Source organism: Vicugna pacos, chromosome 5 (assembly GCF_048564905.1).
Source record: "Vicugna pacos chromosome 5, VicPac4, whole genome shotgun sequence".
NCBI classification, from domain to species: domain Eukaryota; kingdom Metazoa; phylum Chordata; class Mammalia; order Artiodactyla; family Camelidae; genus Vicugna; species Vicugna pacos.
In genome coordinates, this window is record NC_132991.1 from 90,755,352 (window position 1) to 90,774,965 (window position 19,614).

Genomic DNA, 19,614 nt, shown 5'->3' on the forward strand with positions numbered 1-19,614 from the left:
CCTGGTCGTGAGTCAGGCTGACTTGTTGGGGAGGCTGTGATGTCACCAACACGGAAGGAGCGGCCTTTGGTCCCTGAGTCTGGGGTGAGGGGCGGGCGGCATCTAGAAGGAGGCTCAGCACAGGCCCATCAAGGCGAGAAGGCGTCTGGAAGTCAGTATGCTCACCTGGTGGGCCTGGTGTGTCCGGCTTTCTTCAAGGGCCCTGGGGTAAGCTGTTTCCCTGGAAATTTGGTGGCAGGGTGACTAATGGCCTGGCTAATCCTAGCTCCAGGGCATCCAAAGAGCCTCCTGAAATAAACAGGGCAACAGACAAATGTAAGCAAAAACACTCTTCATTTCTGATTCAACTTTTGGGTCCAAGTCTTGTTTGCGCTCTGGGTTGTTGGTTAATTTCTATTGAATGCAAGCAATGAAGTTAGATTCAGCTAGTTTAAAGGTGGGGTGGGGGAGGATTGCATTGGAAGGACCTCAGAGATTTCCACCTGGGGTGGGCGGAAATCAGAGAAGCCTAGGGGTCCCAGCCCAGGAGCTCAGGGTCCTGCCCTCTGGGTGGCCATCCACCTGGTAGTGGCTCAGCACCAAATGCTCGGAGTCTCTGGTTCCAGTGTGCTGTTCGGGCTGGAGAGTCTGACTGGCCCAGCTTTGGTTCAGGGCATCAACGCCCTGTGGCCAGCGATGACACAGCCCAGCCCTAGGAAGGGGTTGTCCCTGAAAAGGGGTTCATTGGGAGCCATACGGGCTTCTTGCTTAGTGTCTTTGCTGAGACTGGGCATAGAAGGGTGGGGAGAGGATACTGGCGTCTGGGAGGAAGTTGGAGCTGAAGAAGGAGGTGATGCCAGGGCCCTGTCCTTCATGGAGGCCTTTCTTGGCACCCCAGCCCTGGGGGTCTGCAAATGATGGCAGGGAGACTGAAGAGCTGGCTCTCCTGGTGGCCACGGAGGGGCTTGAGGGATGTGTAGGCTCTGGTCCATGCTTCAAGAGAATAGGATAAAAGGGGTTTGGAGAGTTTTGCACAGTTAAACCCACTCATAGGAGGTACGAGGGTGAATGGGAGGGGTCAGGTGTGGGCTGGACACTGGGGGTCAGGTCTCCAGGACCAAAATCAGTGGCAGAGGGCTGGGCACAGCATGGGTTCTGGGCCCATGGAGGCTCCCACATCTGGGTTTGTTCAGTAGGGTTCCAGGCTGCTTTGTGTTTTGGGGACTGGAGGCTCCACTTGGGAACTTTGGACAGGATCCCACACACACAAAGCAAAGTTTGAACTTGAGTGTTGAATTTGAGGCATTCTGATATTGACAGGGATGAGGAGCCTTTTTTGGAGGAAGAATGATGATGATGATACAGGCAGGAGGCTGGGCCCTGTGGGTTTGCAGGGTCAGACAATTTCTCCTCTGTTTTTTCTCCAGAGCTAAGGGAACAGCACGCTTCTGCTCCAGCCCCGCCCTTGTCTTAGGATTCTCAGGAAAGGGATGATGAGGGAGGTGGCATGCTCCTCTGGGGATCTTAGCCCTTCCGCTACCCCCACCATGCCCTAAGCCCACAGGCCGGCTGTGGTTGACTCCTGCTGGAGACCCTGGGCAGGCCAGGGACCAGGGAATATGCCCGGCAGGGCCTGGCAAGAGGACCAGCCTGTTGGTTCCTGCACTGCTTGACCCCAGTATATCCTAAGTCCGAGTGGGCAGTAATAGGCCCGACCTTTGAGACCATGTGGGTGTGAAAGCCAGAGAGAGTGCTGGAAGGTCAGTCCCTGGAGACCAGAGGTCAGAACAGCCCTTGCTCTCCAGGTTATTTTGGTACCTAAAAGCCTGACCGGTAGGCTTTCGCGTACAGGCTAGTTTACGACCTGCAGCTGGCCACCTGGGAGGGCGCTGGGGGCGAGAGCAGGAAGCGAGAAGCCGGCTGCTCCGAATGGGATGTGGAACCTCCCCTCTGCTGGGCCTGCACACCTGTGGCATTGTGTCTGCAGGATGTCCGTGTGCAGGTTGGATGTGCGGCCCAGGGTTCTCTAGGTAGGTGGGGGTGGAAGAAACGGTGCAGAGGAGGGAGGGTGCTGCATGGAGAAAGTGGCAGCTGAGAACTTGGGGCAAAGTCCTGCAACCCACAACCAGAGGGCTGGTGAAGTAGATGCCTGCTCCATATTGCATGCCTGCCTTGCTACATCTAATCATCCCAAACATACTTGTAAGTTGGTCTGTCATTCCCACTTGTTAGATGAGGAAACGGCCGTTCAGAGAGGTTATGGACCTTGCCCAAGGTCACACATCTAGCGAGAGTCGGAGTCTGGACTTGAGCTCTGGCTTCCCCGAGTCTGTAACCAGAACTATGCTCACCTTTTGAGGCTGAATATGTGTATAAGAATTTGGAGGGGTCAGGGGGAGAGATGAACATTTGCGATTTAACAATGGCAACAATGGCTGCCCTTAAGTTCTTTTATTTTTAATTGAAGTATATTCAATTTACAATGTTGTGTTAGTTTCTGGTGTACAGCATAGTGATTCAGCCATACATATATATATTCCTTTTCATTATAAGTTATTACAAAATATTGAATACATTTGCATGTGCTATACAGTAGGAACTCGTGTAAGTTCTTTTTTTTACACTGAAAATATTATTGAGATAATTGCAGATTCCCATGTAGTTGTAAGAAACAGTACAGAGAGATCCTGTATGTCCCCCAAGGACATCTTGCAAAACTATAGTAGGTATCGCAGCCGGGATATTGACATTCATGCAATCCACACACCTTATTCTGATGGATGTGTGCATGTGTGTGTGTTTAGTTCTCTACAGTTTTATCACATGTGTAGATAACTTCTTTTTGGTGCCTGTTTTCCTATTCCTCTAATATTTTTCATTGTTCTCCTCCCTGTCACAGCCCTAAGGGTTTAGTTTATTGGTCCCTGGGGTGGGACATAGTAGGGAGGGGACTGGAGTTGGCCACGTTTGGAAATGTCTGGGCGTAGTGTTTGGTTGACATAGTGCTGGGGGGACAGGGAAACTACATGGCACCCGCAGTAAAGAAATGTCCTGCTCCAGAAGTCAATCACAATTGTAGTTTAGGGTAAACTAAGATTATTCCCATTTTCAAGTGCCTTGTTTATCCTAACATGAAGCGGTTCTTTTTGACAGGAGGCACACTTCTACACTGACAGGTCGAGAAAAAAGATTAGGTTGGATGCGAAGTGTGTTATTACTGCCACCTTGATATGCCCTTAAGGTGGGGTAAACTCGGGGAGCAGAATGTTCTTAGAGATGATTCACAGCGTGACTCACTCCAAAAGGAGGCACTGGGTGAATGTGCTCTTACAGGCGTGCCACCTCGGGGGAGGTCTCCAAGGGAACAGCTCTGCAGCCACCGGGGAACACAAAGGCATCTCTGCTCATCAGAGAAAATATGTCAGTTATGTCTCTCAGATTTAAAAACATAATATAGTTGCAACTAAGCCTGATACTCTTCCAAAAAAAGATACTTTTCATTTCCAAATGGTTTTAGATTTACAGAAAAGTTGCAAAGAAAGTACAGCGAGTTTCCCCGACACCCAGTTTCCCCTAAATGATTAACATCTCACATTAGGATGGTACATTTACCACACTGAATGAATCAATATTGAACATATTATTATTAAACCAAAGCCCATTCTTTATTTATTTATAAGCCCATTAGTTTGTACCTAATATTCTTTTTCTGATCTAAGATCACACATGGCATTTAGTTGTCACGTTTCCTTGGCTCCTCTTGGCTATGACAATTTCCAGCACTTTTTCATAATTGCAGACATACTCCTAACCAGCCACGGCTTCTACCTCCCAACCCTTCCTTGTGTTCACGTTCATGCCCATGGCTTTTCGTCTCTAAAATGACGGATGCTGGAACCCAGGTATCCCCTGAGCACTAACAGGCGTAGGCATCAGTGCACCCAGGCACCTCAAGCTCAATTTGCATCAAACCAAGTTCATCTTCATCATCGCCTTTAGGCCTGCTGTGCTCAGTAGGGCATCCTCCCCCGGAAAGCCCCACATCTGGGAGGCATCCCGACTGGTCCTGCTCCCAAATCTCCTGACTTGGAGCAGCTGTGTCTCCTGTCTGTCACCTCCTCTCTCCACCTCCAGGACCACTTCCTTGGTTCTGGCCCAAAGCAGCATTGCCTGAGTTGATAAATCACTTTTTAATGTTCTATTTTTAGTCTTTTCTCCTCTGGATCATTCTCTGCCCAGATACATTAGTTCCTCTGCTTTTCAAAAACCCTTCAGTGGCGCCGGTGGGTGCCCAGGGAACAAAGTCCTTGCTCCTGTGAGGCACAGAGGCTGCTCTGGTCCTGGTGCAGCGGTCCACCCGCTCTCGCCTCCCCACAACCTTGCTCACCAGCACAGCCAGATCCCTTGCCATCTTCCCAACTTGCCTAGTCGTCTCCTGCCTTTTTGTATTTTCCTGGAAAACTCCCTTCACTCTTTGCCTTTCCATTCAAATCTCCAAACCCGGCTGAGGTCCCCCCTCCTCTGGATGGCCTCCCCTGACACCCTGACAGAGTTAATTCTTGCCCCTGCTGTACAGCCCCTTCCCTAGGTTTTTGCATTTAGGTATCACACTGTATTGTAATTAATTGATACAGAATCATCAAGCTCTGTGGAGATGCAGGACCCCCTCCTCTCTGTGCCCTTATTAAGTCTACTCCTGCTGTCATTACAAAGTATCACAGACTGGGGGCCTTAAACAACAGACATTTCTCTTCTCACAATTCTGGAGCCCAGAAGTTGGAAATCAAGGTGTCTCCAAGGTCAGTTTCTCCTAAGGCCTCTCTCCTTGGCTTGGAGATGGCTTCTCTGTGTGTCTTCACGTGGTCTTCCTTCTGAGCCTGACCGCATCCAGACGTCTTAATTCAAGGACTTAAGTTGTACTGGAGGAGGGCCCATCTCATGGCCTCATTTTTACTTGCTTACCTCCTTAAAGACCCTGTCTCCAAATATGGCCGCATTCTGAGGTCCTGGGGCATTAGGACTTCAACATATGAATGTTTGGGGGACAAGTCAGCCCATAACAAGACCCTTCTCTCTTTCTTCCTACACGCTCCTTCGAGACTTAGCTTCCGGAGAGGCTTAGCCCTGAAGCATCAAGGACTTGGGAATCAAAAGTTCCAAGTTCAAACTCTGCCTCTCTTGCATTCCTTGAGAGAGGTGTCTGAACCTCAGGTTGAAGGGTCTTCATCTCTAGAATGAGACCATTGAGCTTGCTCTGTGGGACTTACGAGTGGACTAGAATGTCTGGTGGGTGTCGTGCAGTCAGTACGTGGGAGCCAGCACTATCCTCCCCCAGCGCAGAACTTGCTGCAATGATGGAAATGTTCTATATTTGTGCTGTCACGTGTAGTGGCTGCTAAACCACCTGCAGCTATTGAGCAGTTGAAATGTGGCTAGTATGACCGAGGAACTGAGAATTTAATTTTAATTAGTTGAAACTGAAATTGAAGTAGCCACATGTGGCCACTGGCTACAGCACTGGGCAACCCAGCTGGGTGCACCAGGGGCGCTCTGCCTCTCCCAGAGTGTTCCTGCATTAGGCCCTGACATGCTCTGTCCCGGCTGTGAATCCATTCCCCTGGCCATGTCCTCATGCCAGATGCTACTCTGTGGCCCCTGAGGGTCTTGTTTATTTTGCTTCTGGGAAGCAGTGCTCAGTGTAGGGGGCCAGAGAGCATGCTGACCAGCAGGAATGACAGAGCCACTGTCTCTGACAGCAGCCCTTTGAAAGGGCAAGGGGACAGTTATGCAGCCCCCTATGGATTTGGCTGACTCAGTTGGCACCAAACCCTCCTCCACCTGGCTGTTACAAAGGGCAGCAAATACTCAACTGATCTTACCTTTAACCGCCCTCCCACTCCTCCCAGTGAAGGGCTCCTCCCATCCACCAACCAGCGCGCAGTCTTAGCTGGGAAGGAGGGGCTTATTCCGAATTGCCTCTGCCTTCAGCTAAGGGATCACTCCCTGTCCTGAGTCCACTTCTCTGTCTCAGCAACTCCTCCCAGTAATCCAGGGCAGCCACCTGCCCGGCTTACTTCAAAGCCTGGATCACAGGCCCCAGTTTTGTGACCCAGGCCCGCCCAGGGTTAAGATTGCTCAAGGGCTTCCTGTTGCCTTCAGGACTCAGCATAAAAAACCAAACCTCTTATCAGGTTTACACAGCCCCGTCTGACCCGCCCGCCCCTAGGCTCATCTCTTACGGTATTTTTCTTCCTTTAGGCTACAGTTTCCCTTTTTTCTAGAGACTTGTTCTTTCTTGCCTTCAAGCCTTCGCACAATCTCATCTCTTGGCCTAGAACACATTCCTCGGTTAGGGATAACTCCTGCTCACATTTTCTCTCTCTTTAAACATCTTTTTCTCCAGGAAGCCTTCTCAGATGGAGTTGTGTATCCCTGTTCTGGCATCCCAGAGGCCCGCGCAAGTACTTTCTTTTCTGCATTCATGCATGCATTCATCCGCTCCCCGAACTGTTTGCCGTGCAACTAACTGCTAAATGCCGGACGCTGCTTTAGATGCTGGTGACACAATGCAGGGCGAGAAAGACATGGTCCCGGGCCTAGGTCACTTGCATCCATGAACGGGAAGATTAAAGATCTTTAAAAAATGAACACAGAAATTAAAAAAATACAAATTGTGTCCCAGGAAGAAAACAAACAGACGCTAAAACCGGGGGCCCAGACACCACCGGTGGGGGCAAACGGGGGCCGGGGCGCGGCGCCACCTCCGGCTGCGCGCGCCGCCGGCAGGGGGCGCGGAGGGGCGGAGCGGGAGACCGCTACCCGGCCCCGCCCCTCCAAGCCCCGCCCCCGGCCCGACCTGGCCCCGCCCCCGCCCGCTGTGCGCGCGCTGGCCCGGCAGCATGGCGGCGGCGGCGGGCGCCCCTCCGCCGGGTCCGCCGCAGCCACCTCCGCCGCCGCCGCCTGAGGAGTCGTCCGACAGCGAGCCCGAGGCGGAGCCTGGCTCCCCGCAGAAGCTCATCCGCAAGGTGTCCACGTCGGGCCAGATCCGCCAGAAGGTGAGTCCGCGGCGGCGGCCCGGGCGCGCGCCCCTCACGCCGCTACAGCCCCGTGAGGCCCGCAGCCCGGCCGGAGCAGCCGCCCAGGCCCGGCCCGGCCCGGCCTAAGGTCCCGCCGGGCGCCGCTGCCCGGACGGAGCGCGCTCCGCGGGGTAACGGGCCGGGCGCCCGGGCTGAGCGCGCCCCCCGGCGAGGCGGCGGCGGGGACCCGCGGCCGGGGCGCAGGTGGGCGCCGCGCGGGGCCGGGCGGGCGGGGCGCTGGGCGCGGTGGGCCGCGAGGAAGCCCCGCGCTGGGAGGACCCGGAGGGACAGGCCTACAGGCTGGGGGGCGAGCGCACCAGAAATGGGGCCCCTGGCTGCTCCCAGCCGGCGAGCGCTCCCAGACCCCAGGTTCTGCACCTTTCTGAGGACCGATCGGGCTATTTCCCGCTGGGTGCTCTGCACGCACCTGTGGTCCCCTGAGAAATCCAGCTGGACCCCGCCAGAGGTTTCGTGCGGGAAAGGGCAGGGATGCGCGCGTTCTATGCCGGTCTCCCCTCCCTCCTCGGGAAAGCAGGAGAGGGGCCGTTCCCGGCTGCGCACCCGCTTGGCACCCCACTCTCCATGGAGAACTCCAGACGCTAAGTATTAGCTGCAGAAAGACGCATTTCCTTTCTGCAGGAGTAAAGTTGCACCCTTTGTTTTCCCATTGCGGTTTCTGTTGAAAACTGCTTTTGGGTTTTGCTACAGGTGATCCCTCTCTGTGAGCACCTTTCTGGGGCAGGTGGTTGGACAGGTGGCTGAAGGCAGGCTGGGTCTGTGGGCAGCCGGGGCAGATCCAGCTGGCACAGACTTTCTCATCCTGCTGCAGTGCGCTTTTCCTCCAGGGCCAGTGAGTTCAGCGGGTACTTTTGGCGTGGGAACCATTTCTTGCTTTATCTTCTGTTAGCCTCTGATACCTGCAGTGGGGTAATCTTTGATCCTAACGTTACAAACAGGTTTGTTGTGAAGTGCTCCGGTTATTCAGCAGATAGGTATTGGACACTTGCTTTGTTCCAGGTAAGACAGTAATAGTAATAATTATAATAATAGCAATTCTTCAGTGCTTACTCTGTGCCAAGTACTTTAATTGGGTTAACTTGACAGCACTTATTGACTCACTGAGCACCGGTGGTAACCCGTTGAGTGTTGTCTGTCTCCCCCTTCTTTGGGATTGAAAATTGAGGTGGAGGGGGCAAGTGACCTGCCAAGGGTGTCATGGGTAGTCTCTGTGGATATGGATCTGAACTACCATCAGGATCCCAAGATGGAAGACAGTTTCTCCACTGAGGGATTCCCAGCCTGTAAGAGATGGATGCCTGTGCACATGACGGTATGACATAGTAAGTGCTGTGGAAGCTCAGAGGGCTGAGAATCCAACCACCCTGGGAGGCAAGGATGAGGAGGTACCCTGTAAAGAGGCAGGATTTTGAGGGAAAGAGTTTGTCAGGCTAAGTGAGGAAGGGATAATGTTGTAGCTAAAGGTTTTGGCACACCTGGGAGAATGGTCAGAAGGTGAACGGGTCAGGTTGAGAGGAATGAGGAAGAGGCTCCAGGTAGATCAGGCTGGATTTTGAAAGGATAGCCTTGGAGTTGGGTTTTTGGCCTCGGGCAAGATGGAGCCACAGAGGGTTATTCAAAGCATGAGAGTGATGGGTCAGATGTACTCTTAGGAAGAGCTCCAGGTAGCCCTAACCGGTACTGATAGGAGTTGTTCTCCCCTGTTGCTCAGTCCTCAAGCATGGTATGTGCCCAGTGTGGCGCAGATCATGTGATTTACGACTAAGATTTGCTCTCTCAGAGAATCCAGTGCTGGTACAGAATTCTGTTCTTCAAGAGGCACCCCCCCTCAAAAAAAAACAACAATAGCTGCTATACCAGCTGTTCTAGTTGAGGAGGAGTGATGGGTAGAGTGTTAAAAATACACCCTGAGGACTTGATTTTCTGAATTCTGTCACATCTGCTGTACAAATAGCTTAAAGCTGATTTTTCTTTTGGGTTGTTAGAGGTTGTCAGAATGTGAGGTTTGCTGTGTGTGCAGTAGCTCCCAACCCTTCTCCCCATCTCCCCCTTTTAAAGCAGATAAGCCATTCAGAAAATTCCTCTGGTATATGTGGTACAAAGGGGAATATCCAGCATGGTGTAGGGTATCATTCTGAGCCCCAAAAGGAACCACGCACTTCAAGTATTTAAAACAGAGGGAGTTTGGTATAGAGGAGTGGTCCCACAGGTGATGAAGAATTGAGGAGACAGTGGGCTGTGAGGCAGCCCTGCGATGAGGCAACAAACAGGAAACCACTGCCACCCTGAAGCTAGAGGACAAGGGGAGGAGGCAGCATATCAGATGCCAAGAACAGCTGTCATTCGCCAGAGCTGGAACCACCCTGGGTCATCTGGCGGGGGCTGGCGCCTTGGGAGGGCACTGCAGCTGCTGGAGACGTGTGCTGTCCCCCTCCTGTTTGGGAAGCCCAGCCTGCAGGGATTAGTCCGTCTGCAATTTGGAACAGAGCTGAAGAGTGAAGAATGGACCTGAGGACAAGCTGGCCCAGTACCAGAGCTGTATGTATGTCAAGTTTTTGAAATATTAGTCCAGTGCAAGCTAGAGCTGTCTTAATGGAAAAAGAAAAGGAAGTATCTTACGACAGTGCTTCTCAAATTTTTATGTGCAGACCCATCCCCTGGGGATCTTGTTAAAATACAGATTCTGGGTGAGTAAGTCTGGCATGGGGCTTGGGATTCTGCATTTATCACCTCCCAGGAGATGCTGTTGTTGCTGCTGGTCCGTGGACTGGACTTTGAGAAACAAGCCCTTAATGACCTATGTGTAAAGAGAAGGCTTACCAAACCCCAAATAAATCTTTAGTTTATGAGGTTCTTTTAAAATGTTTTCAATAACTCACAGTCTTTTAGCATACTGACAGTGTGATGTGTGTAGATTTGGATTGGTCGTTTATTGGTTTAGCAGTTCATGTATGTCTGATATTTTCATATATTCCACCTGTCCCCAGCAAACACACTGCTTCATTTCCTTACTGTAGTACACAGTAATGATTCTATAGGACCATGTAGCTAGGGTGGAACAAAGAAAATGGAGCTAATACACTGGTAAATAAATTTACTGACACATTATATTTTTAAACTTGAGTAAAGTGTGATTCTGTGAAGCTCATCAGTAAAGATAGAGTTTAATTTATTTAAAAGTCTAAAAAAGTTAATATTTTTGGCTTGGTGCATTAAAGTGCTTATATTCCTGATTTCACATTTAAAGTATTTTTTTCCAGTGCGAGATGAAGACGGGCAGAAATTAGGTAAAAGTTTCAACTTGTAAAAGACTTGAGAAAACAGCTTTATTAAGATAGACTTCACATACACGGCTCACTCTTTTAAAGTGTACAGTTCAGTGGTTTTTAGTATATTCACGATTGTGCAACCATTTACCACAGTCAATTTTAGAACATTTTCATCTCCCCAAAAAAGAAACCCCATAACCATTAGCATTCACTCCCCATTTCCTCCCAACTATCTCAGCCTCAGGCAGTTGCTAATCTGCTTTCTATTTTATGGACTTGCCGATACTGGACATTTCATATAAATATAATCATGCAGTATGTGCCCTTTGGCTTCCTTCACTTAATGTGTGTTCAGGGTTCATCCATTTTGTAGTTTGTGCCAGGACTTCTTTTTACTGGTGAATAATACACCATTGTTTAGGTATACTACATTTTGTTTATGTTCATCAGTTGATGAACATTTGGGTTATTTCCAGTTTTTGGCTATTCTGGACAACACTTCTATGAACATTCACGTATATATTTTTGTGTGGATACGCGTTTCATTTCTTGTGCATATCTACCTAGGAGTGGATTTGCTGGGTCACATGGTAACTCCATGCTTAAGTTTTGGGAAACTACAAGCCTGTTTTCCAAAGTGTCTGCACCATTTTTCATTTCTTCTAGCTAATTGTGAGTCATCCAGTTTCTCTACATCTTCAGTTGTTATATCATTTTGATTATAGCTGTCCTAGAGTGTGTGAAGTGGTGTAAAGGTTTTTTAAAGCTAGGGTGTAACAGTATTTAAGAGTCTAAACTTTGGTGTTGTGTGGAGTTGAGTCACATCCTGCGCTCCTGCTATGAGTTGTGTGATCACGAACAAGTCTCTAAGCCTCTCAAAACTTGGTTTTCTCATCTGTAAACAGGGGAGATACTAGTTCTTGGGTATGCAGTGGTGACAATAAATGTTAGGTGTGTGTTCCTGATTCTCAGCCTCCATATTTGCAAAATAGAAATGATAACAATAGTTCTCAGATCTGTAAAAATAGAGATGATGATGATAATTCATAGACTTAAACGTGGTAATCTATGTACAGCCCTTAGCACAGTTCCTGGCATAGTAGAAGCATTCAACAAATGGTTGCTTTTACGATTGTTTGTCTTTCTGATTGTTCACTTTTTGTATTTCAAATAGTAGCCTTCCCTGCCCAGCTCAAGCTGATCTGAGTAAGTCTCCATGTCTAGCAGCTAGACTAGCAAATAACAACATATCTGGCCGACAACTCACAGAGAACGTCTTTTTAAAAAATTGTTAATTTATTGAATACTAGTGAGAATACCATGGGCTAAGTGTTATTTTCCTTATTTCACAGATTCAATTTAACTCAGCAAGTATTAGAGACCTTAAAATTGTTCAGTGCGCTGGACACTTGGGGTACCTTCCTGAACAACAAAAGACACTCCTAGAATTAACAGTCTGAAGACAAGACAGATATTAATAGAATAGCCACATAGTTAGTGTGGAGTTGTTTTGGTGATGGGTGGACTCTAAATCTAATGTCTGGTGTCTTTGGAAAAGAGAGGCGAGGAAGATTTGGACACAGAAGAACACAAGAGAAAAAGATCATGTGAAAACAGAGCCAGAGGTTAGAGTTACGCCGCCGTCACAAACCAGGGACTGGGTGAGGCCACTAGAAAAGATAATAGATGGACTCTCCCCTGGATCCCTTAGGGAGAATGTGGCCCTACTGACACCTTGATTTCGGACTTTTAGCCTTCTGAACAAATTTCTGCTGTTTAAGCCTCCCTAGGTTGTGTGTGGGACAGCCTCAGGAAACTAACACAGGGTACACACTGACTCTGAAGGGGAAGCTGAGGGGCAGAGCTCTGCACGGCAGTCAGGAATGCCTGGAGGGGCTGAGGTATTAGGCTCTGCCAAAAGGCAGCAGTCCTGGGTGCGCTCCCTTAATTTGGGTTGGGATCCCAAAAAGCCACTTCCAAGGAATGAGGAGGATTAAAAGTAGGACTTCCAAAGGGTGTCATGTCTCTGAAATGAAGGTCAGCTTGCTCAGAGTGCTGCTGTCTCCAGGTACCTAGCAGAAGCAACTCCAGTGCTTGTAGAGGGAGAGGACATCATTCCATCCTCCAGGGACTGCCACGAGCCAGGCTGTAAATGCAGTGTTCTGTGTACAGTGAAAAACAGACACATGGGGAAGCAGGGCTGCGTGAATTAAAAGCAATGGAAACAACAGACTATAAAACAGGTTGACAGGGGCTCTAGATATCAGATGCAGACTTGAAAACAACTATACTGACTATGTTTAAGGAGATAAAAGACCAGAGATTCAGAGTTTTGGTAGAGAACTGGAAACTAAAAAAGAACCAAATGAAAATTCTAAAACTGAAAAATGTAATAAAGTTAAGTTCTCAAAGGATTAGACACCGTTGAAGAAAGAATTTAGTGGCCCAGAAGATAACTCAAAAGAAAATACCCACAAGGAAGCCTGGAGACACTACAGAAAAAAGATGGGGAAAATGGGGAAATTAGAAGACAGGGCAGGAGGCAGAGACAACAGTGAGGAAGTCTTTTATGAGAAAATTGGGCAGAAACAACATTCGTAAAACTAGTGCCTGAGAATTTCTCACAACCATTAAAAGTGCCACCCACAGATTCAGTAGCCTTGTGAACACAAAACCACACCTATTACTTCTTAATATAACTGCTGAAAACCATAGATGAAGAAGAGAAGGGGACTTGAAAGCAACTGGAGACAGATTACCCTCAAAAGAGCAACAGTTAGATTGACAGCTGTGTTCTTAACAGAACCCACGGAAAGCAGAAGGCAACTGAAATTTAAGGGCTGAAAAACTGCTAACTCTGAATACTTTATTCAGCCAAAATATCCTTCTGAAATGAAGACTTTTCCAAATAAACAAAACCATTTTTTTTGTGTGTGCATATCCATAATAAAGGAAACGTTGAGGGGTGTTTTTTGTTTGTGTCTGGCTGAAGGAAAATGATCTCAGGGGAAAGATTAGTGTTTTAAGAAGGAATGAAGAACAACAGAAAGGTTGTCTATGTGGAAAACACCAAATGATTATTAACTGTGAAAGTTAATTATGTCTTTGGGTTTAAAACATATATAGAATTCAAATACGTAGCAATGGTTGTAAGTCAGAAATGAGGTAAATGGAATAAAACTGTTTAGCGTTTTCCTTTTATTTCCAGGAAGAAGAAAAAAGGAACCAGTTTCTGTTAGACAGTTCAGGGATACATGTTTTTATCTGTGAGACAGCCACTAAATTGTGAAAGACTATATGCTATCTAAAGTCAAAGAAAAGAGAAATTGAATAGTAAGAAATTCTAAATCTGAGAGAAGGCAAGAAAGGAGGGAGAAGAGAACATTGAACAAGTGGAACCAAGAGAAAGCAAAAAGTGAGGAGACAGACTTAAATCCCAGTATATCAGTGATCACATTAAACGTTAGTGGACTTGAATGCTCCATTTAAAGGACAGAGAATGTCAGACAGGTAAGAAAACAAAACCTGACTAGGTTGTTTAAGAGAGGCATATTTAAAACCAAAGGATATAAAAAATAGAAAGTAAAAGAATGAGAAAAAATAGTATGCATACACCAGCCAAGAGAGAGTTACTATAGTATTTTAATATTAGACAAAGTAGGCTTTGAAGGCAGAATTTGTTATTAGAGATAAAGATATGATACTGATAAATGATAAAAGGTTATTTTCAGATATAATAATTTAAAATCCATATATGCCTAATAATGTAACTTCAAAATATTTAGAGGAAAATTAATACAACTATAATGGAAAGAAACAAATTTATGATCATAGTGGGATATTTTAACATACCTGTTTCAGATGCTGTTTTCATCTATGTTCATAAGCAGACAATTTTTTTGTAAAATTATAGAAAAATTGAACAATAAACTACTAAACTTGACCTAATGGATGTATATAGAACACTTTACTGAGCAGTTACAGAATTGAAATTCTTATCTAAAGCACAAGATGCATTGGTCAGAATTCACTGTGTGCTGGCCACAAGGCAATTCTCAACAAATTTCAAAGCATTGAAATTATGCAGACTGTGTTCTCCAACAACAGTGGAATTAAGCTAAAAGGCAATAAAATGAAAATCCCCATGTATCTGGAAATTTAGAAATTCATTTCTAAATAACTTATGAGTCAAAGAAGGCTAGAAAATATTTTGAGTTGAATGATAGCAGAAATATATGACATATAGCTAATAGGTACAACTGAAGTCATGTTTAGAGGGAAGTTTATAGATTTATATGCATTTATATTACAAAAGAAGACTGCTGAAAATCTATATCCTAGGCTGTGTATCAGATGGTTAGCAACAAGTTAAACTCAAAGAAAACAGAATGAAGGAAATAATGAAGAGCAGAATTTAATGAAATGGAAAACATTCATTAGAAAGGATAAACAAAGGCAAAAATAGACTTTTTGAAAAATCTGGTAAAATTGACAGACCTCAGCAGGTGTAATCAAGAAAAAATAGAGAAGGCAAATAGTTAATGTTAGGAATGAAAAAGGGACATCACTGAAGATCCTATAGATGCTAAAAAGGGTAAGAAGATTTTATAGACAACTTTATGCAAGTAGGTTTGAAAATTTAGATGAAGTGGATAAATTCCTAGAAAAATAACTTAAAACTGACACAGAAGTAGAAAATACAAATTGTTTTCTAACTATTAAAGATGCTGTATCTATAATTTAAAATCTTCCAACAAGGAAAACTGTAGGCCCAGTTGACTTTATTAGTAAATTCTAAGCATTTAAGGAAGAAATAACACCAGTTTTACATAAAGTCTTCCAGGAAATAGAAAAAGAGGGAACACTCCATATCTCTTTTTATGAGACCAGCAAAACTTCAGTGTTAGAAAACCTGGTAAGTTCATTACAAGAAAGGACGGTTACAGTCCAGTATTACTAACGAGCATAGGTGAAAAATCCGAAGCAAAATCTCAATAGGTATGTTAACCAAACTGATCGCCTGGACCCCTGTGGGGACCCCGGTCCAGGCTGGGACAGCCGGTAACAAAACCGATGCTCATTCACACAGCCAGTAGCAACACCGATGCTGAGGCTGGAACAGCACAAGCTTTCATTCAGTGGCCAAAGAATGGAGAAGTGGGAACTTAGTTTGCAAATCAACTTCTCAGCTGAGACACCGTGTATGGGAGGGTGTGGGTAAAAGGGAGGGCGCTGAGTGAAGAGGAGGAGGGAGGAATATTCTTGACTTACCTGAGAACAGGGGTGTGGTTAGGGCCTAGAACTGAGGCAACACTCCTTTTCAGTCCTTGTATGGGCTCTTCTGGTTGTTGTCATGGCACTTGTCAACTGTCATGGTCCTGGTGAGTGTGTCACTTAGCAGCTAATGTATCACAGTGTACATCTGATGAGGCTCGAGGTCTCCTGGAGGTCGGATCTTCCGCCATCTTGGGCTCAGCTGGTTCTAACCAGTTCTGGTGGGCTCTTGTTTTTCTCTTCTGGTGGTTTTGCGTAAGGCAGGGATGACACTTCCTAGTTTACGGTCCCTCAGGGAAGTGGGGGAGTTAGAGCTCTGGGCTAACAGCCATGGTAACAGATACAGGAGAAACATTCTGATAAAATTCAGCACTCATTCATACTCAGATTGTAAGGAGGAGAGGGATGTCAGCAAACTTTTCCTGTAAAGGACCAAATAGTAAACATTGACGACTTTGGCTCTGTATAGTTCCTGTGGTAACTACTTAACTCTGCATGGTAGTGTAAGAGCAGCCACAGGCAATGTGGGCATAGCTGTGTTTTTACAAAAATAGGTCATGGGCTGGGTTTGCTCGTGGACTGTACTTTGCCCAGCCCTGGAAGAGGGAAGCCTTAATCTAATTGAGTCTCTACAGAAACAGCCAACCTCATGCTTAGTGGTAAATGCTGATATTTCCCCTTGAGATGGAAACAAGAAATACATGTTCACCATTACCACGCTGAAGTAATGCGAGAAAAAGAAAGAAAAAGTATAAGGATTGGAAAGGAAGAAAAAAGGTCATTATTTGCAGATGATATAATCATTTTCTTAAGTCTACAAGTATGAAGATAAGTTACAGTAAGTAAATGAGTATAGCAGGGTTGCTGGATACAAGGGTAGTGTACAAAAATCTGTTACATTTCTGTGTGCTATAATAAAAGATACAATTGTTCTTTGTCCCTGATTCCTGGCAGGGATCTCCTGAGTGATAGGAGTGTCTTTTGTTATTTATAACGAGCTCCCTTTTTTTTTTTTTTTTTGGTCTGTTTGTTTTTTGTTGTTTGCTGGGGAGGTGATTAGATTTGTTTATTTATTTTTAGAGGAGGTTCTGGGGATTGAACCCAGGACCTTGTTCATGCACTTTACCACTTGAGCTATACCCTCTGTCTCTACAAGCGCCTGAATTCTTGCTAATGAGGGAACTCAGGTTGGGGCCCCAGGATATCTTCATCCGGATGGGGGGTGGTCAGCAGAAAGACCAGACAAGTGGTTACTTTCAGCTTTATCCCTTAATTCCTAGGAGTGCAGTGGGGCTGGAGGTTGAGTTATATAAACTCTTGAACAAGGAGATTTGAGGAGTTTCTGGCTTAGTGAATGCATTAATATGCTGGGAGGGTGGCACACCCAGAGAGGGCTTGGATGCTGATGCTCTGCGCCGAGTCCCTCATAGCTTGCCGTCTCTTCCATTTAATGTCTCTTCCAGGTGTCAGTAAGGATGCGGAGCAAAGCAATGCCCATCTACTCTTGGTGGGAGTATTAAATTGGGAGCATCACTTAGAAGACATTTTGGCAGTGTCTGTTAAAGTTGAAGAAATGTATATCCTGTGTTTCAGCAATTCTACTTCCATGTATCTAATAGTGTATGTAAGCAAATGTACTCCTCTAAGAGGCATGTACAAGATTATTACTACTGTATTATTTGCAACAGCTCCAAAGTGGAAGCAACCCAGATGTCTGTCAGTAGTAGAATGGGTGAATTATAGTATGTTCTTACAAGAGAATGCTGTGCATCAGCGAAAATGAACCACTGCTACCTGCTGATACAAGGACTAATCACAGCGTTAATGCTGTCTGACCCAAAAAGCTAGGCATTAAAGGATACATTCTGTATGATTCTGTTTATATCCAGTTCAGAACACTGAAGTGTTTAGGCTTGCCTGCTTGTGTCCTGCATGCGAGGAAAACGATTACCAGGGAGGTCTGGGTAATGGGAAGAGATGGAGAGTGACTGGATGGTCCTTGAGAGAGGGAGCTTCTGCAGTGTTGGTAGCTTGTCTCCTGACCTGGGTGGTGGTCAGCTGGGTTCTCAGTTTGTGATAATTGTACACTTCTGTTTTGTGGACTTTGTGCTGTTTTGTAATGAAAAAGATTTGTTGTTGTTGAGGTATAGTTGATTTACAATATTAGTTTTGGGTGTACAACATGGTGATTTAGTATTTTTACAGATTATACTCTGTTTAAAGTTATTATAGAATACTGACTATATTCCCTGTGCTGTACTGAAGAGATTTTTTAAAAAAAGATTAATAAAAGAATTAGGAGGAGGTAGCTGGTCAAAGAGATGTGCAAAGGCCCTGGGGCTAGAGGGTACTTGGGGGAAATCAAGAGGCTGAAAGAAAGTGAGTGTGGACAGAGTTAGCAAGAGTCACGGAGATCCTGACTGTGACCTAAGGGAGCTGGGTAGAGGCCACATGAGGGAGCTCTGTAATAGTGGGCTACTACTGCTTTAAGATTTTAGGAAGTGAGATATCTGATCCAGGTTGGAAAGATTGCTCTGGCTGTGTTGTGGCCGTCTGAGTGGATGCTGGCTGACCCATGTGGTGAGAGATGATGGCAGCCTGGGCCGGGGTTGTGGTGGTGGTGATGGACGGAGTTGGATTGGACATTGTGAGGACTCGGTGATGGTTTGCTGGGGTGTTGGAGAAGAGGAGGCTTGTGGTTCACGTGAGTGCTGGATAATGGCGTTCTTCTCTCAGATGAGGAGCTGTGGTTGGGGACCAGCTCTGGGGCTTCTGCTCTCACTGAGCTCTGCTCCGTGGTGTCCAGGATCTTGTTATCTTCAACTCTGCCAGTTTTCACAGATGAGGGACACAGACTCAGAGCAGTAAGGTGCTTGCAGGTGTGCCCTGAGGCCACCTGGGTCTCGTAGATTCCAGATCGCACGTCTTCCCTGTGTCCTGTGCAGTCCCATAACAGTCATGTGGAAGCATGGTTCTTCTGAGCCTGGGAGTGAGACTAGTGGACAGTAGAAGGGGACCTGGGCAGATTCTGGGGCCACTGGCTCTTAGGAAGTGGGCAGAGGAGGAGGACCAGCCTGAGAAGGAAGTCAGTAGGAGAGGCAGGCAAGGGAGGGATGGGGAGGATGTCAGTGCTTTCAGCACTAACTTTATTGTTACTTTGGTATATCCTTCTGGGCTATTTTTCTGGGTGTGTTTAGTTGAAATGAAACTATATGTTAGTTTTCACTGTAATGTTACAAGCATTTCTCCGTATTACTAAAAATTTTTTTCTTATCTTTTTGTAATGCTTGTTGCTTATGCAAATGTATGCTTATGTTTTATGAAGAATATCTTTGCAAGGAAAGCTCTTCAGGATTTTATTATGAAAATTTAAGAATAATAGTACAGTGCATACCTAATATAGTTTCTACTGAGATTCAGTAATTGTTAACATTGCCAAATATGCTTTACCTATATGTATTGAATATAATTTGCTAAACTTTCTGAAAGTAATTTGTAGGTGTCACAACAGTTTACTCCTAAATTGCTCAACATGTATCTTCTAAAAATGATATTTCCTGTGTACCATTATTACACCTAAACTCCTACAAGTAAGGACTCCTGAAAATAAGAACGTTGTCCTATATACTATTATTACAACTAAGAAATTAAGTGTAATTTTCTAATATCTAATATTTGCATCTTTTTAGACTTCCCCTGTTAAACCAAACATTCCTTTTATGGCCTCCCTTTTGGGAGCCACATACCAGTCAGAATTCATGCATTGTACTTATTGTATCTCTTTAGTCTCTTAACCTAGAGCAGCTCCCCTCAGCAACCTGCCCTCCCCTCCCCTCTCTGACATTGACTTTTTGAAGAGACGAGGGCAGTTGTCTTGTAAAATCTGTCTCTGGACATGTCTGACTGTTTCCTCATGGTTTGTGTTATGCTCTGCATTTGCTATAAACTGGAAGTGAGAGGTCTGAAGACTCAGTTATATTCAGGTTGATGTTTTGGGC

General features: G+C 46.0%; 1 protein-coding gene across 2 annotated transcripts in view; it reads left to right on the top strand.

Moving 5' to 3' along the window:
• Positions 1 to 6,865: 6,865 nt before the first annotated feature.
• The window catches only part of DGKD (diacylglycerol kinase delta), a 101,697-nt gene continuing 88,948 nt past the window's right edge, over positions 6,866 to 19,614 (top strand). For both annotated transcript variants that reach the window (XM_072961865.1, XM_072961866.1), the window contains exon 1: positions 6,866 to 7,034. In XM_072961865.1, coding sequence (XP_072817966.1) covers positions 6,879 to 7,034 — 156 coding nt within the window. In that variant the 5' untranslated portion in view covers positions 6,866 to 6,878. The remainder of the gene's footprint in view (positions 7,035 to 19,614) is intronic.